This window comes from Hippopotamus amphibius, chromosome 5 (genome assembly GCF_030028045.1).
Source record: "Hippopotamus amphibius kiboko isolate mHipAmp2 chromosome 5, mHipAmp2.hap2, whole genome shotgun sequence".
Classification (NCBI taxonomy): Eukaryota; Metazoa; Chordata; class Mammalia; order Artiodactyla; family Hippopotamidae; genus Hippopotamus; species Hippopotamus amphibius.
Genome location: NC_080190.1, coordinates 58,053,752 through 58,076,810, shown reverse-complemented (window position 1 = coordinate 58,076,810; position 23,059 = coordinate 58,053,752). Strand labels below are relative to the sequence as shown.

Here is a 23,059-nt window from a genome sequence, read left to right as displayed (position 1 = left end):
CGAAAAAGGAGGAAGTGAAGACATACCCCAGCATCGTGGAAAAGGGAACAGGGTGGTGGTCAGGAAAAGTCTTCGGAGGAGGTGACCTCCAGCTGCGACCTGAATAGCAAAAAGGAGTCAGGCAGGGGAAGATGAGAGGAAAGGGTGCTCCAGGCAGAGGACCGGCTAGTGAAAATGCCCTGAGGCTTGGTTTGTTCAAGGAACAGACAGAAGTCTCAGATGTCTGGAGAACAGGAGCGGGAGAGGGGTACAAGATGAGGTCGAAGAAAGAAGCAGAAACCATCTAACACAGAGCCTGCAAGCTAAGTGAGAAGAGTTTGGAGATGCTTTGAAGGGCAATGAGGAGCCCTTGAAGGGTCTTAAGCAGGTGAATGCTGGGATGTGATTTGTGTGAGGATATAAGCTCTTAAGGGAAGCATCCTTGGAGGGTAGGATGGAGGGATTATGGAGGTCTTCCTGGAGGAGGGAGCCCAAGGAAAACTCTGTAAGATCTGACTGACAGGGGTTGAGGCTGTGGCTTCCCAGGCACAGGAAACCATATAGACAAAAGCCCAGTGCCAGCTCTGCACCCCAGCTTAAGGCATACACCTTGTTGAATGTCCAGCTCTGACTCCCACCCCACCCCCGATCTGCCACTTAGTCAGAAAGGGAACTTTGGCCCACTGGCCACAGTTGTAGAGACCTGAGTCTGACTGTCGCTTAGAGTACAATAGAACCAGCAACGGGAAGGGCGGGGGGCAGATGTCATCATAGAAGACGCCCTTGGTGCCCATGGCATTTTCCTGGCACTGTCTCCTTACATACTTAGGAAGACCCTGCAAGGGGGCAGGGAAGGGCTTATCACCCTTGTTTTACAAACCAGGCAACAGAGAGAGGGGGCACAGCTTCCTACAGTCCCAGGCTGGTACCACTGACCATCCCCTAGAAGCCCCAGGACCCTGCTGCCAGTTCTCCTATCCTCCTGGGCATCCTCAGCCCCAGCTGTGCCCCATGGGGAGGCCTGGGATGGGACAGGTGAGAGATCCCAAGGGGCCTAGGCAGAGCAAGGCTGCCGAGTACCCCCTCCACACACACACACACACACACACACACAGACACACTCACACGCCTTCCCATCCAGTGGGCAGCCTGAGCCCTCCAGGTTGCCATCATTCCCTGGGTGATCTCTAGAAACAAATTCCTCTGGATCCGACTTACTTGGAGGATATAAATTAAAAAACAACTTAGCCTCGGGCAGTAGATGGACACATTTTTTTCATACCAGGGCTGGGTCCTGGGGTGAAGAGCCTTGGGCCGCTGGCAGTCCTTGCTCCATCCTCCCCTTCATGCCCTCTGACCCCAGGATGCAGAAGTGCAGGAGCCCCACAGCCCCTCCCAAGGGGCAGCAGCCCAGGCACCACTTCGTCTTCAGGACCAGGTTCTTCCCCAGCCCCTCCCTTAGCAGCAGGGCTGAACCCCCTCTCTGGGTGTCCCCCTCAAAGTCAGGCCTCTCAACTTGCTCCTCCTTCCCCCCCTGAGGTGGAACATGCTTGATCTGCTCAAGGAACAGAAAGAAGGCTGAGGTGGCCAGAGCACAGGAGAGGGGAGATGGGTATGAGAGGAGGCAAGAAAGGGAAACAGAAATCAGTTAGCACAGCAGCAGTGCCCTCCCCATCTTTCCATGGAGGAATCCCCCACAGCCTCAAAGCGCTCACTGCTGAAGCTGTGGGTGTACGTTCACACACAGCATTCAATGAGCTGTGTGCCTGGTCCTGGCTGTCATCCTTGCAAGAAGATTTTGTACCCATTCTACAGATGAGGAAACTGAGGCCCAGAGAGTTTAAATCACCTGGGTGAGATAGAACAATGAATAATTGGCAGAACCAGAACTCTGTCTCATGCCTGACTCCAAAGCAGCAGCAGCAACGGCCACAAATACCTGCCCACCCCGGCCTTGAGAATGGTAGCAAAGTGGGAAATGAGGGCTCTGCCCTGAGGGGCTCAGGGTACAGCCATGAGACAGAACTGGACACATGGAACTGGCAGAGCCCATCACATGCAACCCTGGAAATGAGGGATGTCCTAGCACCTTTACAGAAGAGGAACCTGAGGCTCAGAGAGGTTAAGTAACTTGCCTTAGGTTGCACAGTATAGGATGGAGCAGGATTGGAGTACACGCCCAGCATGCATCCAGTTCCCCTGACTGTCATAGAATGTCAGAGTCCAGCCCCCAGCTGGGAGCAGAAACTCTTTTTTAGCATCTCCCAGACAGCTTGTCCTGCTTCATGGCCAAGAGGCTCACTGCTTTTCAAGGCAACACACTCCCTTTATGGGACTGATGTAACTGTCACATGACCTTGAACATCCCCCCCACCCCCCGCCTTTGGGCTTTAGTTTCCCTCTCTGCGGCATGAGGGGTTGGACTCCCTGACCTGTAGGGCCCCAGGGTCTAGGTCTCAGACAGCCGGACCCCACAGGTCAGCCTTAGGAGCACCTCGTGGGCGGGACCGAGCTGGCTGGGTCCGGGCAGCCGGCAGGGGGCAGCAGCACCGCGGCCGCTCACCGCAGGCCTTTGTGGGGGAGAGGTCTTCACTGAGGGGTCTTTGCGCGCACTGGGGTGGGAGCAGGCCTCTCTGAAACACGACAGGAAGCTGCTCAGCTGAGCCCCCCCTCCCCACCACCGTCAGTCAGAACCGCCTCACGGGACTTTCCTGGGGGTCCTTAGGCTGGGCCAGGGGAAGCCAGTGGCTACACCAAGTGCTCTAGAATCGCAGGGTCCAGCTTAGCCTGTTCTGCCACCCTTGTGCTATGTGACCTTCAGCGAGACCCTGCCCTCTGTGCGCCTTGATAAAAGGAGACTGTTGGAACCAATAACCCTTCTGAGCACTGGGCTCAGGGGACTTGGTGACAGATACTTCCAGGCCTGCAGAAGAGCCCTTAGAACCAGTACCAGGCCCCTCTTGCTCAGTGCAGCTAGTTTCTTTCTTTCTTTCTTTCTTTTTTTTTTCTTGGAACCAGAGCAACAGGATTAGCCAGTATTGGCCAAACAGAAGGACCTTTGCCTTTCTGCCCTCAACCCAGAGCCTGAGGGTTCTCCATGAAGGTTGGGAGTTACGGCCTTAAGCCTCTGTGGGCTGAGAAAGAAGTCCTCTCATGGAAAAAGCCCAGGCTTTGCAGCCTGACTGCCTGGCATGGCATCCTAGCTCTCTCACAAACAAATGTTGTAACCTCAGGCTGTTTTTCATCTTCAGTCTCCTTGTCTGTGAAACAGGGATAGTGATGTTGTGAGAATTTGGCACCTCATTGCTCACAAAGCATTTACTTAGCTCTCGTACCGGGGAGCCAGCATCCTCGTTACGCCACTGCGTCTGTGTATCCCACAAGCGGCAGCCTCACTGATGCACTGGTCCAGACACACTGCCTGTGCTCATGGCCTCCACCCCAAGGCTCTCCTACGAATGGGGGTGCCACAGTTGACCTCTGAGCTGAAGTGACCCTTCCAGAACCCTTCTCGCAGATCTACAGTGTCTGTCTCCAAAACGGAAATACTCACCAGGCCGTAAAGAATTAGGGGCCTTGGTTTTTCTGGCCCCTCACTAACAGTGAGGAAGGCCTGGCCCTGGGGTGGCTCAGGGACTCTGGAGTGTGCTGGGTGTGTGTGGTGGACGGGGGTGGGGAGGTCGGGGTGGGGGTGGTGCGTAAGAACAGCCGTACGGGGGCACAGAGAGGCTGTGGGAAAGAGGCCTGGGGACATGGCAGACTTCTGCGTCAGGCGCTTCTGTTTGCCGCAGAGACGCTGAGCAGACATTCGAACCCGAGAGAGTCCTGTCTCCCCCCTGCACGGGGAGTTCCCGGACGATGGAGGTGGGGGGCAGGGCCAACAGGCTCTGGTGGTTCTGGGAAGCAGGGATCCACTGGCTTTTTCCTGGTTCACCACGGACACCCTCTCTGGGCCTCAAGTGTCCGTATTTTGTAAATGAGACTGTTGGCCTAGACAAGTGGTCTTCCCACACTGTAGTTCTAGAGCCCTTGTAATGAACCCCTAAGATATAAAACAGATAATGGGGACCTGTTCTAATGGCTGCAGGCGCTGGGCCAAAGCCCGTGGCAGCCTAGGCCCTCTGCGGCCCTCCGCGCGCCTCTGGAGCAGGTGGTCTCTAGGGGCGTGACGACGGAGCCTTCCCTTTCTCAGAAGAATGAGCCCCGCGTCTGGCAGCGCTCCTTTCCCATTCAGCCATAGCCACCCCAGCTGCTTCCTGAAACGACTCCATTTTCCGAGGTCCTTCCTTCGTAATAAGGAAACCTCATTTGGCCGCTGTTCATGAGGAAGGCGGGCGGGAGGGAACAGCTCTGGCTGGCGGGACACCGCGGGTGTGAGCTGTGGGACCCTTGGTGGGGCCCCAGGGGCGCCCCGTTCCTCACTGCCCCCCCCCACCCCGGGGACTGACAGCCCTCCCAGCCCCTTGCTTCTCCCACTTCCAGCCCATACATCTGGGGTTCACAAGGAGATGGGTGGGACCTCCAGTCCAAATGCACAGACGGCGCCCTCATAGGTGCCTCCTGTGTGTGGGGCCAGTGCTTGGTGCTGGAGACGGGCCCCAGGCCGAGCACAGCAGCCCTGCAGTTTGAGACTAGGGTCCGAGAGCCTGCAGGGCACTTGGCACAGAGCTGGGGAGCACCGGGCATGTCCATGTGTGGAATTCTTAGCAGTCCATCGGGCAGCTCCACGCTGGAGCTCCGGGGAAGCGGTGAGTGCTAAATCAGTACTTCTCCCCAAGTGCAGAGTCTGACTCAGGAGGGACTGTTGCTGCTGGGTGGGGACTGTGCTTGGAGCAGCGAGGGTAGCGAGTGCCCCCATGATGGCAGATGCCAGAGCTCAGTGAGGGATGGGGGAGAGGTGGTGGGCGTGGGAGACTTCCTGCAAGGGAGTTTGAAAAGCTGCACTAGGGGAGCAGAGACCCTGGCCTGGGGCCGTGAAAAACACAGGGGTACAGCATCCCCCGCCAACTTCTAGAATGGGGCCAAATTTGAGCCCTTGGAAGCGCAGGGCCAGGGCTTTGGGGTCAGGCCCACCTCCAGACTGGAAACCTGAGATCCCAGGGCCTGGTATGGAAGAGGTGCTTATCAACGTTTGCTGAGTGACTGAACGAGGCAGTTTGAGTCCCAGCTCTGCCTGACGCTGGGGACCTGCCTTAGCCTGCCCGCCTCACCTGTGAAATGGGCGCATCCACCACTCTGGAATCAGAGGCCTGGCATAGACAATGACTCACCCCTGCCCTTCCTCTCCATCTTGCTGGCAGGTGGTCAGTCGGGTGGCAGCTCAGCAAGGGTTCGACCTGGACCTCGGCTACAGACTGCTGGCTGTGTGTGCCGCCAACCGAGACAAGTTCACTCCGAAGTCTGCCGGTAGGTGACGACTGGGGGCTCCATGGTGTCATTGGGAGGTGGGCCAGCACTGGACTTGAACCCAGGGCTGTCACCACCCCTGTTGGCGGATGCCTCAGTTGGTCCAGGTGTGGCGTGAGCCCCCGGGGAGCAGCAGCTCACCTGTCAGCCTGTTGAGCCCACAGGCAGGGCCTGTCCCCGGTCTCAGGGCCAGCGAGAGGCCCAGGGCACACCACACCCCAACAACAGGCTAAAAGGAGACACACATCATCTCATTCCATCACCACAGTGACCCCTTGGCATAAGCACTGTGATCATCCCCATTTTACAGCCCAGGAAACTGAGGCTCAGAGGAGCTGAAGAGATTTTCCCAGGTCACACAGCTAGAAAGTGGCAGAGCTGGGATTAAAGCCCAGGCCATACTCCCGAGTCAGCATCCTTAACTCTGATGCTCTGCTGTATTCATTCAAAATATTTTTTATTTAAAATAAAACACAAATTAAAAACGAATCAGTACATTCAGGGTTCTAAAAGCCTGCTCTGTGTAGTACTCTCCATTGCAATTCTGTCACCTCGTGGGACCCCCTAACCCCATAGCAAACAGAGGCCATGGAAGGTGCCAGGCGGCATTCTGTCTGCGAGGGCCTTAAGCCCATTAAAGATGCAGCTTTACCTGTCACTCCATCCTCATTACCTTGCTTGAAAGCAGGGGAAGCCATGTAAGCTTTTACTTGAACAGACCTGGACAACCTAGCCCTGTCACTTGCTGAGTGTGTGGTCTCTGAGCCTCAGTTTATCTCCTTGGGAAGGCAGGAGTGACAATGACACCTACCTTGCCGGGGTCAGTGCTGAGCAGTGTCTAGATGTTGTTAACGTTCTTTATTGAGTCTGAACAATTCATTGAAAAAGAAAAAAAGTCAGTGATTTCCTCTGTATAACAATAAAACAGACGTTTTCTCTGAATTCGTCCATCGGTTCTTTGGAGTACATATAGAAACAGCTTAAGGCAGACGTGTAAAGGACATCTCATGATGGGTTTTCTTCCGTCTGCACAGCCCACAGTCGCTTCAACGCGGGTTTGTGCTTTGCTCTGTTATGTTTACGACAGTTCATGCACGTGGATGGTGGGTCACTTATGAAAGGTGGTGAAGGTCTCGTCAGCCAGTGGCTGCTCTGAGATCCCTGACGCACCAGCCTGTGTCGGGATATCACTCTTGTATTGAACTGCTTGCCAGAAAACGGTCTTGGAATCTCATAAGTGACGTCTGTTCCTGATGGAATCTGCAGTTTTAATAATAACTTAAGTCAATACAATCTTGACAAGGTAAAAACTGCTTATCCAAGAAGCATATGCATCCATATTGCTATTGAGCGCCGGCCCTTTGCAGGCACGTGGCTGGGGCGGGGTTGCGCTGAGGAGTAAAACAGACTTGATCTCACCTCAGGAAACATACTGTCCTGAGCAGGGATTGGCAAACTCTCTTTATAAAGGGCCAGATTGTAAATAGTTTAGGCCTTGCAGACAATACAAAAGCAACCGTAGACAATATGTAAACAAATAAGTGTGGTTAGTTCCCAGAAAACCTTATTTATGAAAGTAAGTGATAGGATAGTTTCCTGATGCCTGGTCTAGAGGGAGAGAAAATCATTGATCAAATAATCACAGCTGTTTGCTGTACCCTAGAAACTAACACAACATTGTAAATCAACTGTACTTCAATTTTTAAAAAAAGACATGCAAAAAAATCACAGCTGTATGTATGTATGTGTGTCTGTAAACTCAAGCTGTGGTAAGTGCCATGAAGGAACAGGGATACCATGAGACCACTCGGGAGTGGGGAAAGGCTTCCCGGAGACCCAAAGGTCAAGTAAGAGTTGAATAGGTGAAGAAAAGGGGGAAGAACTGCCCAGGTAAAGGGAATAGCCTATGCAAAGGCCCTGCGGCAGAAGCAAGCATGGCTTTTTTAGCAGAACTAAAAGAAAGCCAGTGGCTCCAGACCCCAGAGGCAGAAGTCAGCAGCAGTTAGACACACAGGGCCTGTCTCGAGGGTTGTCCTAAGAGTAACGGGAACATGGCTGAATTCTCATTTTGCAAAGATCGCTCCAGCTACAGAAGAACAGATTGTGCAGGGAAGGCTGGTGTGGATGGAGGGAGTCAGTCGGCACATTGCTGGGATGTCAGGATGAGGATGATGGTGGCTGGACCAGGAAGGTTCTGCCTCCTGTGGAGTGGAGTGGAGACAACAAGATGACTCCAAGTGATATGCGAGAGGCAAAACTGGGACAGGGAGAGCGTGGCCAGAGGGATAGAAGGAAAATAGGGGAATGAACGTCCCAGAAACCCCAGCTGCTCCCCAGGTGCCCGTGTAGCCCCTCCCTCAGGGCTCTCTCACACCCCTGCTGGTACATTCTGGGTGCCCTCCCGTATTTTGCGTCAATGCCCAGCTCTGTGAGACACAGGGTATTTTCTACATTTATGGATAAGGAAATTGAAGCTCAGAGAGGTCCTGTGATTCGCCTGCTGTCACACAGCTCGTAAGTGATAGAGCCGGGACTTGAAATCATGGCCTCCTGACCCCAGGCCTAAAGCTCTGCCCACTGTGTCACAGCTGACTCTGGGGCTGGGTGGGGACTGAGATTTAGGAAGCCTCTCTTCTTCTGGACCAGGATCTGAGAAGCTCCACCTTTCGGGAGAGCCCTTCACTTCACTCCAGTCTCTCTAGCATGGCCCTGCCCTTCTCTAAGTGGTATTTGCAGCATCGCTTCTTCTCCTGCGATAAGGGATTTGTTCCTTCTCCATCTGTACCCCCAGTTGTGCGCTGCTCTTTACAGTTTATAGAGCCCTTTCCCATGCATGTGTCAATCTAGTACATGATAGGCCCTAGGTTCCCGAGGCCCCTCAGTATACCCATTCTGCAGCTGAGAACACTGAGGCCCAGCAGGGTCTGTGGCTTAGAGCTGTCACTTGAATTCACTTATCAGGAGTCAAACCCTGGTCAGCACCAAGAGCCATGACTAATTACCTTTCCCAGGCCGCCTGCACCCTCTCAAGAAGTATGAGCCTCACCGCTTTCAGGGTCCCAGCCATCCCCCTGCTTGGCCCGTCTTCTGGCAAGGCAGGGCGTCAGTCTGATGGGGACAGCTTCAACTGCTGGTTTCATTGGTAGGATAAACGGTCTGCACAGGGCGGGCTGGACCTTGAGAGGGGTGGAGACCACAGAGAACACAGCAGTGACCCCAAACTCCAGCACTGGGCCCCGTCTTCACCACATTGCCCACCTCCCAGAGCTGTAGCCTCATCTGTAAAGAGGGATTATACGCCGATCCCACAGGCTGCCTGGGAGGATTAGATGAGATTCCCCAGGCATCAAATGAGGGGCCCAGCTAATACCTGGCACGCAGTGGCTGCCGAGTCCCTATTACTCTACGGCCTTCCATCTCTGCTTCTGTCTGTCTTCTCCCCAGCATGGTTCCTGACCTCTCTAAGGCCCTTTCTGCCCCAGCGAGGCTGATGCCACTCCTATCCTTACCCAAAGCTCTGTGGGTGGGTGCATGACCTGCCCAACCCCACCTCTGGGTGCAGCTGGGAGGGTCCCCGTGGTGTCAGGCGTGTGTGTGCAGTGGCCACGCCGGCCACCCCTGGGCCCACGTGGGCCTCTCCCAGGCGGGCCTCTGCAGTTCTAGAACATGCTGTGTCCCCAGAGCTTCTGCAGCCTCTCTGCACTCCCATCTTCCCGTCTCCGCCTGGGCTCCTACTCTGCCTCACTGGCTTGTGCAGTTTTTACCCTCCCAGTCTCTCCTGCTCCTTTCTCTCTGAGGGTCCCTGATGCCATATGTCTGTCTCTGTCTGTCCTTCCCTTCCCTGATGCCTCTTCCTCCCTGTGTCATGATGCGTGTTCGTGTACATGTATATGTGATGGTGAACACGTCTATGTGTGTGCGCGAGAGTGTGTCTCCTCCTCCGCCTCCACCCCGGCTCCCGCCCCATCTCCGGGTCTGTCTCTTTTGTCAGGAGGCCAGGCTGGGGCCAGAGGGCCAGTGGGATGAGCTCATGCGGCGAGGAGTGGAGCGGTGCTTTGTCAGGAGAGATGGCGGTGCTCTGGGCTGGGCTGTGCGCGCCAGCATTGGTGGGCTCTGGAGCAGGAGCTCAGGCCTGGGGGCAGTGCTGTGGTGTGTGTGTGTGAGAGAGAGAGAGAGAGACAGAGACGGAGCGTGAGCGCAGAGCAGACACTGCAGCAAACCGCCAAGTCAGGCGTCTCCACGTGGGCCCCTCTGATACCCAGCCCCCAGCTCTTTGTTCTGGTGCAGCCTTTAGCCCGTGTGCTTGCACACGGGAGCACCCGCACACACGCACGCACGACAGCATCCTTCTCGTCGGGAAGGTCCTTGGGGACCAGCGGCTCCCTCCTCTGCCTCAGTCTAGAAGGTCACCTGCCTTGCGCCTCCCCTTGTCCCCCGCAGGCCATGGCAGGCCCACCCTGCCCCCTGGTCGCTGCGTGCCTGCTCTCAGCAATTTGGCAGGCAGTGCTGAAATGTCAGCCTCCCTGGCACCAAGAGGCCCACGCCTGCTGCCTACGTGGGCACCAAGCACCAGGCAGTCGCCGTGTCTGAGGTCCCCAGGAGCCTCTGTGTGTCTCTGCTACTGTCCACGCTTGGATGACTCTGTCCCCTTAGCTGACCCCTAGGAGCAGCCCAGGGGTGGGTTAAAATAACAGAGTAGGGAATGTCAGGGATGGGGAGCCCAGGGCCCACAGAAAGGGGGACCTGCCCCAGGTCACAGCAAGGTGGGGCAGAGCCCAGACGAGAGCCCGGGGTGCCCGCTGCCCATCCTCACACCCCTCCTGCCTCGCTGAGTGATGACTCTGAGCTCTGTCTGAGAGGTGGGAGGCACAGGGCTGCCGGCAGGGTGGACGATATGGAGAGAGCAGCAGGTCTGGGAGGTGGCAGGGCATCCCGGGGGCATCCTGGAAGAGGTGGCCAGCAGGCATTTGGAGAAGGGACCCGAGAACTCAGGAGAGAGGTCAGGGCTGAAGAGGCAGCCCCTGAAACCTCCGAGGAAGAGGAGGCCAGCCTTTTTAGGGACAAGCGGAGGGCGGTTGTCAATCACCCGCCTGTGGGCTGGATGTGACCCGCAGACAGCTGAGGTCTGACTGTTCGGTGGTTTTTAAAAAGGCATATAGTTGCCAACATTTGCTCTTTGGGAGATCCCTCTGTCCAGTCAAATGCCCTGCTTCCTTTGAGTGGGAACCTTGGTCCCAACCCGCCACTGACGGGGTGGTGGCTGACCCCTCGGATAAGTCTGTACTTCCGCGTTGTTTCACACCCCAAGCACTTCCTGAATTTGGAAACCTACTGGGCCCCGTGAATGTGTGTGTTTCTTACCTCTATACACACCCTCACATCCCAACATGGCAGCCTGAGCCCCAGGCCCAGGAGTGGAAACCCAAGCAAAGTGGATCATTTGCTCTGTGTCGACAGCCATCTGCCTGGTCTGGTTTCCCCGGTGTGCTGACAGCGCCTGCAGGAGCCGACAGCAGACCGGGGAGGGGACGGAGGCGTGGCCTGCCCCGCCCCCCCGCCCCCCCCCCCCCCCCCCCGCCCCGGCCCGCCTGGGAGGTGAAGAATCAGGAATGTGATAGGGCCCCTGCCCTGCCCCTCTGGGTCTGTGGCCTGTGATCCACTCAGGAGGGGCTTGGGAGAAGCTTGGTCCTTCTTGGAAGCCCTCAATCCCAGGAGGGCTTCTGTAGCAACTTGTGCAGCAGCCCTGGGGCTCAGAGACAGATCCCAACCCCAAGGGGGCCAATAGCAAGTGTCCTACCCTCATCAGACAGTTGGGATGGGATACAGGCCTCAGAGGCCAGCCAGGTCATTTCATCACTTCCATCCAGGACTCCTTAAGCAGGAGAAGGCAGCTCATAAGCCATTTTCCCCTGTCATTGAAAACAATCCTCCTTGCTCCCACCTGGCTGAATGGGGGACTCTCAGCCCCCCATGGTGCTGGTCTCATTCTTGGCCTCTCTCCGTGTCCCAGCTCCTGTCTCTACCTTCACACCTCCCCCATGGCCTCTCTCCACCCCCCTCTGCCTCTGCCCACCCCAGAGCACACAGCCGCCTTCCCGTCACCATCACTGGGGAGGACAAATGGCCTCATTCAGGGACACCCTGCCAGATCTGTCTCTCTGAGACAAAGCTGTGCACAGCTCTGCGTGAAAAACGGCTCGCAGCCGCCCAGCGAGCAGGCGGGATTGGTGGGTGCAAATTGCAGGGGATTTGTTCACGCTTGCTGACTGCCCCCAGAGATAGCGGGCAGGCGGGCCCTTGCCCTTGAAATGCCAAGGCCGGGACAGACTTCCTCCTGGACACCAGCCCCCACCCCCACATCTGAGCTCAGCAGAGCTGGGATGTGGGGGAGGGACTTGGCTTCCTTCCTCCTGCTTGGCCGCCTCTGCACTCCAGGTCAGGTCCTGCTCAGGAAAGGGCTCTGGATTTCATCACCCGGCCCCTGGGAACCGCCTCGCAGTCAGCTCTGTTTAAAGGACAAAACCTGTTTATCACTCACCTTCCTTTGAGTCACTGCTGTGAGAGAGGCCAGTAGGGCCCTTATCAGCACACCCATTTTGTAGAGGAGGAAACTGAGGCTCTAACAGGGAAGAGACAGACCAGGTACATGACTTCCAGGGCTGGAAGCAGGACTTGGATCTCCACATGGTCAGATTGGAGCACAGGGAGCCGTTCCCTTCTGAGTGACCCTGTGTGAGCAGGTGGGATAGATCTTCCTGGGCCAGTGGCCCCTGGCTCCCTCCCCTCCCCCAGCTCCCTGAGGGCTAAGGCCTGGGATCCTGTGGCCTCACTCTGCTCTTAGAGAAAAAGAACAGCGGGGAGGAGCTCATGTGACAGAGGGTTTGTGGACACAGTGTTCCCAGGCTAAGCAATTGGGGGGAGGGGTGTGTGATGGTCCCTGGGGTGTCCGGAGTGACCAGTGAGGAGGGGGGCAGTGCCACAGAAGAATGAGAGAGGGAAGATTTGGAAATAGCTTCAAGGCCCTGGAAAAGGGAACTGACTATTTCAGTGGCCAGTTTGCAGCCATTAAAATTGAGGTCCCCTAAGAACGATTACTATACGGAAATGCTGATGACATAATTTTTTTTAGAAGGGTAACAAAATGTCATGCTCAGTATGACCTCAACCAGGTGCAAAAACAAAATTTACATTTAGTTAGGCAGAGGAAACAGAAAACAGAAGGGAAGATACCAAAATATCAGCTTAGAAATCATGGCTCTATCTGTATGCAGGGAGGTAGTTGACTCCCTATTTCCCATATTTTCTGCACGGAGCATGGATTCTGTCTTGGTCAGAATGGCCGATGGTTGCTGTGGATTCTCTGGAGTTTGGCTGGAGTTGGAAGGGGTAGGGGGAGGTGAGAGTGCCCTCTTCTCTAGGCTGGCTCAGCAGTTTCCCCAGCACAGCCCTCTCTGGTTCCCCGACGGCCCAGGGAGCAGGCCTCTGCTCGTTGGGGAGGCTACTCTTCCTGCCTCCCCTACCCCTTCTGCAGGACTAGCTCATTGCTGGCTCCCCCACAGAGCCAGGGTGTGCAAGCACACGGCTGCCTGAGTCCCAGCTGGTGGAGATCTGCTTTCCAGGCCTGTCCAGAAGAGGGGCAGAGGGATGAGGGCATCGGCTCACGGCAGGGGGGCCTGGGGGCCAGGACCCTGACAGGCCGTGCAGAACCCTCTCAAGATGGGGCTGCTTGTCTTATCTGGACCCTCACGACTCCAGTCCAGAGCCCCAGCTGGGACTCCACGCACGTGATTGGGCCACATGATTGGGACGGGCATCTGTGAGGCAATGGAGGAAGGAAAGGTCACTGGAGGCCCCTTAGTCAAATAATGTGTGTCTGCAGACCCCGCAATGAAGTTTCCAGTGCAAGCCACTTATTTAGGAGGAGCCTAGAAAACACCAGTAGAGAAGCAGAGAAATGAGATGCGGAAGGGAAGGAGGAGGATGAAAAGAGTGATGTGAAGTGCTATACCTGCTGTGGGGAGCTCCTGGAGACAGAGTAGAACACGCCCCTCGGTCAGCCTAAGAGGCCAGAATGAGAAGGTGTTTATTCAGCATCTGGTATCGGTTATTGGCTGGGGGCTCCTTGGGTTCAGGGTGTGGATGCACCCTCCAGCACTCACCTTGGCGGAGATGCCAGGAAGAGCCACGATGCCCATGGTAAGCAGGGGGCGTGTGATGCGGCACCACAGTGCCAGCAACAAGGCACCCAGTTTCCATCACCTGCATCTCATCGTCACCACCAGCTCCCCCTCCTCCATCAGATTCCAGTCACGGCCATATCCTGATTGTATTCTCCATATTGTTGCTTATGTATTTTGACTTCGAGATGGGAATGTGAAAAGGAAACTTTCTATCTTCTCTCTATGGCCACCATACCTGGCAGACCAGCCTCCCTTGCCACATTTAGACCTTAACTGTCCAAATAAAGACAGTAAAGAGCAGGACCTGCTTCCGGGTGTAGCACCAGGTACCTGCTCCATGGTAGAACTGGGGCCGGCTCTCTGCCAGTTAAAAAGGGAGCCCAGGATTTGGGAAACTGACGCTCTCCTCCTTGAACTAGCAACATTCCAAACATAGGAAGAGAGCTGACATGGCAGTGGTTTTCTCACCGGGTCCCGTGACCACCTTAAGCCATCTTGGGGCTACATCCCCTTGTCCACACTTGAAGGTGCTTCAGACAAAGAAGACAGCCTTAGATAAGACCATGGGGCCCTGGGTACCACCCTCCACCTCGGCCTCCCCTGGGTGGTACCCTCCCCCCACCACCGCCCCCAGCATCAATTTCTTCCACAGTCTAATGCATCCATACCATTTCTCTACCTCCGTGGCTACAGGAAGAATGATGAGGTCATGGGCGTGGAAATGTCTCTCAAAATAAAAAATACTAAACAGAAATTTTCAGGGCAAGGAACGATAAGCGTCTTGTGCCAGGCCCGCTCCGTGCCAAGCACGGGGGCTGCAAGCACACATAAATGCACCACACACAGCCCTGCTCTCTGGGTTTGAAATCTATGAATGCTTCCATTCTGGGGGTGAGAAATGACAGTGATGCTACACACAGGCACAGCCCTTTACATGGCCTTCCTTGTCCGCCGTGTGAGATCCCCAAGAGGGGCTGATTTAAAGAGGAGGAGACTGAGGCTCTGAGGGGTGGGAAGGTGGCCTCAGCAGGGGCAGAAGTGGGGCCAGAGCTCTGGCTATCCCCGCCTCTTTGCAGGTGTCCCCAAGGCGATGCATGGCCCCTGGAGATGCAGGGCCACAGGGTCATCACCCTTCAGGCATCAAGGTGTTGCCACCTTGCAGCCAGAGCACTGCCTTCCACCGCCCAGCCCAGAAGTGCATCTGGGACAGAGGTCCTGCCAAAACAGTCCCCACTGCCCCAGGGTGCCCTGAAGATGCCTTGGCCGCCTGAGAAGTTAATAAAACCATGGGCAGCAATTAATTCTGCAGAGGAAAGAGCCAGGTAAGAGGATTAAGGGAGCCAGAGCTTTGGTTTTAAGATGGAGCTTAGCTTTCTCACCCCCAGAGGAGGGATTTCAGAGGATTCGAGGGTGTGAGAGTGACATGGAGCAGGGACTTGGCAGAAAGTGGACGAGGTGGTTATGGTGCTTTTAAAGCAAGCATTGCAAGCCACGGCCTTGTAAATACCTTCTGGGTTAGACAGACAGACAGGAATTCACGATGGTGCGGGTGTCATCAGCCTTGCTTATTTAGACTTACAGAGCCAGGGCGGGGCAGCCGGATGAGGAGAAGAATCCGATTTATAGCCCCTTTCAATCTTGGTGATAGCAGATATTTGGTCAGCATTTTCCCAGTACCAGGCACTGTGTGCAGCATCCATGATGACTGAGACCCGTGTCTGCCCCAGTTTCCAGATGAGGAAACTGGAGTTTAGGAAGATTGAGTGATTTGACCAAGGTCAGAATTGTGATGCAGACAAGGATATCTAACCCTGAAGCCATAAGCTGCTGCCTTCTCTCTATGTGCAGGTTGGAATGAAATGCTGGGAAAGACATGTTAAGAGAGCTTGTGACGATCACCTGAATCGCTTGCAGGTGGAGATATTAAGCATTTGACAATGATTTGTCCTTGTTGGTGGGTTAGACACCCTCACATCTTTGAGCTCATTCAATACTTACAGTCTTGGGACTTTCCTGGCAGTAGTGGTTAAGACTCTGTGCTCCCACTGCAGGGGGCGCGGGTTCGATCCCAGGTCAGGGAACTAAGATCCCACATGCTGCGTAGTACGGCCAAAAAAAAAAAAGAGAGAAATACATGACCACAATACTACGGTCTCGTGGATGGGGGGGAGCAGAGAGCCTGGCATATAGTAAACGTTTAGTACATGTCAGCTGTTATTATTACAGTTTCCTGGTCGGCCCCAATATCAAATATTTTTTTCCAGAAACCATTCGGCTGTTTCACAGAGAGGAGAAGTGGTTAAAAGCATGGACTCCGCAACAGCATGTCTGGGTGTGAAAAACCACCCCGCCTTCTACTCACCAGCTGTGTGACCTTGGGAAAGTCACTTAACCTCTCTGTGACAAGCTTGCCTTATTTGTTATAAGGAGATAATAATAATGCCTACATCACAAGTGTTAAGTGAATTAACATATGTGTAGTGCTTAGAATGAGGCCTGGTATATACTAAGCATTATATACTATATACGTTAGCATATATAGCATATATGCTATATATGTTAGCAATCTTATTCCAACGTGTTCGCATTCAGACTTTCTTAGGATGCCTCTCATACCTGGAGGTAGCCCCAAACCCTGTGCCTGACCCTATGTTGTGGTTTGGGGTTTGGAAAATATGGAACCTCTACTTAGGTAGGGCCAAGGTCAATGCCAACCACACCCACCTCCAAGTGGGTAGGTAAATAAGTGGGGTCCTATTAACTCAGTCCAGGGAGTGGCCCCTTCTTGAGGCTCCAGGGCCAGAAACCCACAGCTGTCTCCAAGACAGCAGAGGGTCACATGGGATTAAGAGGGCATCTTCTTCCCCACCCAAAGAGGAGTCTGGGCCCCAGTAGGGGAGGCAGGCAGCCTGCAGGAGAGGGCCAGCTGAGGCAGGCTAGACAGGGCCAGCAGCACCCTGTCTGTGCCTTGGCCTGGGGAGCTTTGAGGGCTTCTGTCTCTCCAAGTCTCCCAGCAGCCCTTCTCAAAAATTCTTTCAAGAGAGAAAGTAACAAAGTACCATTTATTGAGCTCTAGCTTCATGCCAGGCTCTGTGCTGGGTATTTTATGAACATCAGCACTGATTCTCATGACAAACCAACCCATTTTATAGATTGGAAAACTGACGAACAAAGAGATTTATTCACTTGTCCGAGGTAACTCAAATCCTTTGTGTAACAGGGCAAGAGATGAGTGGATAGATGGCTCTGACTGGATAGATATTTGGATGGTTGAGACTAAAGAGAAGATGGAAAGAAGCAAGAGAAGAGGGGGGAGAGTGTGGACCAGCCTGCCCCAACTCCAAGCCTCACTCCTTCTTCTGTTCCTTCCTGGTTGTGCCTTCTCTCTCAGGGAGCAGGCCCATCGTGAGTGTCACGCTCAGCCTGTCCCCAGGGCCCATCTGGCAAGCAGGGACAGGGAGGAAGACCCTGGCCAACAGACTCCCATCCTCTAGTCCCTCATAAGCTACCCAAGTCACCGTGTACAGCGGAGTGAGGGCTTAGGAGGGAGCAGGACTTGAAAACTGTGGTCTCAGCCTGCAGGTCCCCAGCCTGGCCTCAGTACTTTCAGTGGCCCTTGAGTCATGTTCAGTGAGCTGTTGGGATAGGGCTGGTCTCAGGACATGCAGAGCTGAGATCTAGAAACCAGAGAGGGGACAGCATGGGACAGGGGTCCAAGCTCAGGCTTCAGGATCAGGCTGATCTGGGCTCAGCTCGGCTTCATCACTTCCATGCCGCCTATGACCCCAGCCGTGTCTCCCAGCCTCTCACAAAATAATGGTACAAAGTATGTAACTCAAGCTGGCATCTCAGAAGGGCTACATACATAATCGTTCTGATTATTAAGTCCTGCATTGCAGCCCAGGCTCTAAAACCTACTTGCTGTGTGACTTCATGCAAATCACTTCACTTGGGGTCCAGAGGGTCTAGAATCCGGGTCTCCTGGCTGATGCGGCAGCAATTCTGTTTCCTTGGCAACCCAGCTGCCTCTCAAGGGACCATCTGGATCACATCGCCCTGGCAAGGTGCTGCCCAGGCAACCAGGTGTTTGTGTTTTGCAGTGAAAGCTCTGCAAGGTGGTAATTCCCCTCCCTGGGGACAGGGTGGTGGCCAGGCAGGTGGCTGGAAGGAGTCATCGCCGCCTCAGGCGTGCCTGCCCTTGCTAGTCCTGGGTCCAGAGAGAAACAGACTCCAGTGCTTGGGAACTCTAGCCAATGACTTTCCTTGAAGAGCTATTAACAGATGCTTCATTATATTCCTAGGCACATTTTCTGGCTTGTTGAGGCTGGCCATGTGGGAAACACTGCCTGGGGCTGGCCTCCTGTAGGGAATTCCAAAGGACCCAGTCTCACCTGTTTGGGATGAAGAACCACTATTGTCTCTGGCAGGAAACAGGAATTACTGGGGGGAAATATTAGGAGTCTGCCTTTGAAACAGGCACATAATTATAATGACAGCAGAAACTTGGTGCAGAGGATAAACTAATTCACCCCTTCAACAGACGTGCATGGGCAGCTATTATATGCAGACTTTGTGACGGGCACTTAGGTAACCCTAGAGATTGTCTGTAGTCGAGAGGAGCTCACAGACCTGGACAGCTTAGGGAAAACACAACGTCAACAGACCCACATCAGCCAAGGGAGAAGCTGAAGTGGGGGTGGTGTGCAGAACCCTCGGGGGCCAGCTACTTCCAGCAGCAAGCTCCCAACCCAGAGAGGCTGGAAAAACTGGACACAGTTTAGGGTAGCCCAGGCTCTGCCATCACTTCACACAGGTGAGCACCTCGACTTTTACAACAGCCCACGAGGGAGAGCTCGGTTCCCTTTTCCAGATGGGGAAACTGAGGCTCAGCAAAGTGAAGTCCATGCCCAGGGTCACACAGCTTGGGAGTGGCTGGGCTGAGATCAGAACTGGGGCTGTCTGTGTCCACAGTGCGTCCTCTGGGGGGCCCCTGCTCTCCTGGTGGGCCGTCAGGGGTGGCTCCATTGCCTGGAAGCACGTGACCTCTCTCTTTGCTGAACAAAATAAAATAGTCTTCCGCCTCTCTGTCCTTCTGGCTCTTTCTCTCTCTTCCTCTCTCTCCCTCTACTATGTGCCCCCCCCCCTTCGCGCCCTCTCCCTCTCTCCTTCCCTCTTTCTCCTTCCCTCCCTCTCTTTTCTTCTCTCTCCCCCGCGGTCCTTCTCCCCTCTCCCTTCCTCTCTCCTTCATTTCCTTTGTCTCCCCCTTTCCCCTGGGGACCACAGCGCCACACACCGCTGGTCGCACTGGCTGCAGCTCAGCTCTGCCTGCCTAGGTGTCACCTGCAGCCTCTTACTCTGGGCACCAGGCTCACTGTCCTCGGGTGCACTGTCCAGTCCAGCCCCCGTCCAGCCCTGGGCTGCACCCCCACAAATGCCTGCTGCTGTTTGGCGCTGTCCCCCTCCTAAGCACCCTCAGCCGAGGAAGTGATATAATTGCATGTCTTCCCACTTCCTCCAGGCTCCGTGTGGTCCCGAGCCCACTCTCAGATGTGCGGCCCAGATGTTTAGAATCACTGCCTCCCAATTAAGCGTCTGCTAGGAGGCCGGGAGGCGAGGGGCCCGCATGTGTGAAGGGCCCTCGTCTGTGCAGACGCGGCTGGGAGGAGAGAAAATGGGAGCCTGCCCTCCCCAGGCACAGACGGCGGGGAAATTGGCATGCCATCGAGCTCCATGGGGAAGCCGAGCCCTGGCACGTGCGGGCGGGGCACCCCGCCCCGTGTGCTTGACTGGGAACCGCTCCTCAGCGTCTCAGGGGAGAGGTGGGTATGCCGCCCCCTGGGACAGGGCTTCTGCATCTGGTTCTTTCCTCCCACCCCAAGCGGAGAGAGAACTGCGGGAAGAGAAAAACAACAGAGAAGAAAGGCACGGCCCCTCCAAAGACAGAGGACATGGAGCGGGGAGGTGGCCCTGCCTCGAGGGTCTGTTCCCTCCCAAGCACTGGTGCCTTGGTCTGGCGAAGGCTAGACTTCGGGGTCTTGGTTCCAGGCCCCCTCCTTGTGCAGAAGGGGCTTCCTTAGCTTGGAAGATCCACATGTCCACACAGCCAGCAGGTGCTACAAAGCATGATGGCATCCAGGACGAAAATACAGGGTGGCCCTGGGGGACCAGAGAGCCCAGCACCCCCAGCGGGGCAGCCACCGTGCAGGGGGCCACCTGAAGCCGTGTGAGACCCAGGCCTGCAACTGCCAGGGCTTCCAATTCTGTGAGAAATTTTCTGAGGCTTTTAATGTTGTCGACCACCTCTTATTTAAGACCCAGTGCTGGCCAGTCCAGCCGTGCCTGAGGGCTGGCTGTCTGGTGGCCAGCGGAGGCACGGGACTTAGATCATTAAGGATCAGGCAGGGACAGCTGGACTCATGACTATTGGGAAGAGGAAGGGTCTGTCTGTGGAGTACGTGGGACGGTGTCATCTTCACTGAATACAGAAAGAGGTCTCGTGCCATGTCAGCAGGGGAGGGCTGGTAGTGAGGAGTGGGGTGGGAGTGGGGCAACAGGATCTTTGAAGTGTAGAAATCACCCACGTGGCATATCCAACCATGGAGGTAGGCTGCCCTGGGTTTGCATCCTGTTTCCTGCTTTCAAGCTGTGTGACTTCAGGTAACTGACATGACCTCTCTGAGCATTAGTGGTGGTATCAGGAAACGGGATGATAATCGTATATCCCTCCCAGTTGTTTGTGGTGTTTGAGATGTTGAGGATTAGGTAGATGATACGAGGGAAGCTGTGCTTTGCCAGTAGTGAGGACTCGGTATCCATTTGGCATATCTCAGTAACTGAGGCAAAACAGGTGGGTGAAGAGTACCCTCTCCCCAAAAATCAGCTGTGAGAGGAAGAAGGCTGGGTCAGGGAGGAGGATACTGTGTACTGGAGAGGGAAGGGCAAGCAGGAGGACAGTGCCCTTTTGGAGTAGAGGGGGTTTATAATAAGTATAAATAGTATGTGTAGTAGTATCATTTTAATTGCTACTGTTTCTCTCTGATGTGAATGTCAGTATGCAGAGGGCCTTTCGGGATCACCTGGCCTATTTTTATCTGAGGGGAGACTGGCACAGAGAGAGGGAGCAATCTTCCCAGCATCCCTCATTGTACCTTGGGTCAGACCGGTCTGATTCGGTGCTTACCACTAATATTCTTCCTGTTCCTACTAGTAGTACTGTTACTCCCAAGACAGCTACTATTATTGCTCTTTCTATTACTCACACTAGCCTATTGCTTCTAATACTACCATTAATTTCCCACTACTGGGAATGAATTAAGGAGTGGAGGTTTATTGACTTCTTACCGCGTTCCAGGTGCCTGGCAAAATACTGCACAGACTTCCTCTCCTTTCATCTTTATGAAAATATTGAGAAGAAACTGAGACCCAGAAAGGTTAATTACTTGCTCAAGGCCACACAGTTAGCAAGTGGCAGGGCTAGAATTAGACCTCGGCAGGCCCGCTCCTGCACACGTGGGTACCAGGTCAGACCGCCTCCCAGAAGAAGGAAGGAGGCTTGACAGCCCCGAGCCTGGATGAAGGGAGACCCGGATGCATCCCGGGAGCAGGGCAGCCTTGTGAATTAGCCCAGTGGGCAGCTGCCTTTGTGGAGGGATCTAATAATCTCTTTCCTGCCTTGTTGCACAAGACCTGAAATTCCACTCTTCACATGATTTTCTTTGGATAAAATTACGTGTCCCTCTGTCAGTTAGCCTTGTTCATTCAGTCTGTCATTTGATAATAGCATGGCAAGGGGTGGTGAGGCCAGGTCCCAGGCTCAGAATCCTGGCTTCCAGTTCTGGCTTCTTGTAGCCTGGGTGACCGTGGGCGGGTCCCTTCACCTACAGGAATCATATCTGAAGCTCACAGCTCAGGACCTCACAGAGTGGCCCCTGTGTCCTTCCCCCAAGACTCTGCAGGACCCCTGTCATAGCTCCAGGTGAAATACTTGCAGAGGAGTCCCCACCCCCAAGGCCCTGGCCAGTGATGGCAGGAAACCAGCAGATCGCATGTAGAAAAAACCCGTAATTTAGAGGTTTTTCATCCATTCATTCGGCAGACATGTATTGAGCACCACAGTGTCCCAGGCCTATGCTGGATGCCTGGACAGTGTGAGTGAGGTGGATGTGGTCCTCATTCTCTAGGAGCTCAGGGCTTGATGGAGAAGACAGACTTGGAATAAACACCCTCCAACGATGATGTAATCGTGACAGGCTCTGCAAAGGACACGTGGAGGGGGCCGTGAGCCTGGCAGCTTAGAGAAAGCTTTCTCAAGGAAATAACCCTTGCAGGAAGACTCCAAGGAGAAAATCCGCCCAAAGAGGAGGACAAAGAAAGGCATTCCAGGCAGAGGAAACAGCATGGGCAAAGGCCCCAGGTGCAGAAGGAATGTGGGTTCAAATTTTCCCTCTGTTTCTGACTTGGTATCTCTGTGCAAAATGCTCCTCTCTGAGCCTCAGTGTCCTCACTTGCAGAATGGGAGCAGTTGCCACCTGCTCCCCAGGGTTCCAAGCAACTGAGAGGTTAAGGGGTGTGAAGGTGCTGGCGCTGGCGCTGCTCCCCTGAATGCCTAGGGAATCTGGAGGCTGCCGCTTGGCTCCTGGCTCCCGGCTCCCAACCACCCCCGACACTTGAGGCTTCTGTCCGTACTGGTTGTTCCTCAGCACGATTAGGTAATTAGGCCACATTCAATTACACACCACGCTCCCAGGTCTGTCTGGGGCCCAAGGGGGGCGTGGGCTCCCTTTGCTGGCGGGGAGCAGTAGGAGCGCTGCTCCCAGAGTTGTGCCTTCCCACCATGCATCCCCAAATACTGCCCGCATCCCAGACAGGGAAACTGAGGCAGGGAAGAGGCAGGGCTGTTTAGCCCCAAATCTCAAGGCTGAGATCCCCAGGGCTGATTTTTTTCCCTCCTTGACAGCTCCAACCCAAGCTGCTGGCCCATGGTTTGTCCCACCTTTCCAATTCATCACAGGGGTCCTGGCTCCTCTCCCCCTGGACAACCCCCCCCCCCCCCAATTGGTGGGAGGGTGGGATTCAGCTTCCCTGCCCTCCTTGGAGTTGTAGCAGTTTCTCTTCCCAGCTGCAGACTGGTACCCAGCCGCTATTCAATACTTTGATTGGTGTGTGAACTGGAAGGGAGGGCACACCTCCAGTAAAGTTGGGTGAACCAGGGTTTATAAATGTCTTTAAGGGACTTGCTGGAGGCATCCAGACAGGAGCGACCCAGGTTGAGGCTAGCACCTGGGTCCTCTTGGAGACCGTGCCTAAGACTTCCAGGGCCTTGAAAATTAATCTAAGGGGTTCGAACTTGAACTTGATCCTGGCAGCACTGAGGAGCCAGGGGAGGTTTTAGACAAGGGAGTGACATGGTCAGATTTGCTTTTGAGAAAGCCTAGGGTAGAGGAAGGACCGAGACCAGAGGCAGAGAAAACAGTTTGGAGGCTGTTCCCCCAGAA

At 54.8% G+C, this 23,059-nt stretch overlaps 1 protein-coding gene across 7 annotated transcripts in view; it reads left to right on the top strand.

The window, feature by feature from the left end:
• The window catches only part of ZMIZ1 (zinc finger MIZ-type containing 1), a 233,198-nt gene that overhangs the window by 133,515 nt on the left and 76,624 nt on the right, over window positions 1-23,059 (top strand). For all 7 annotated transcript variants that reach the window (XM_057734298.1, XM_057734299.1, XM_057734297.1 and 4 more), the window contains one exon: window positions 5,280-5,385. In XM_057734298.1, coding sequence (XP_057590281.1) covers window positions 5,280-5,385 — 106 coding nt within the window. The remainder of the gene's footprint in view (window positions 1-5,279; window positions 5,386-23,059) is intronic.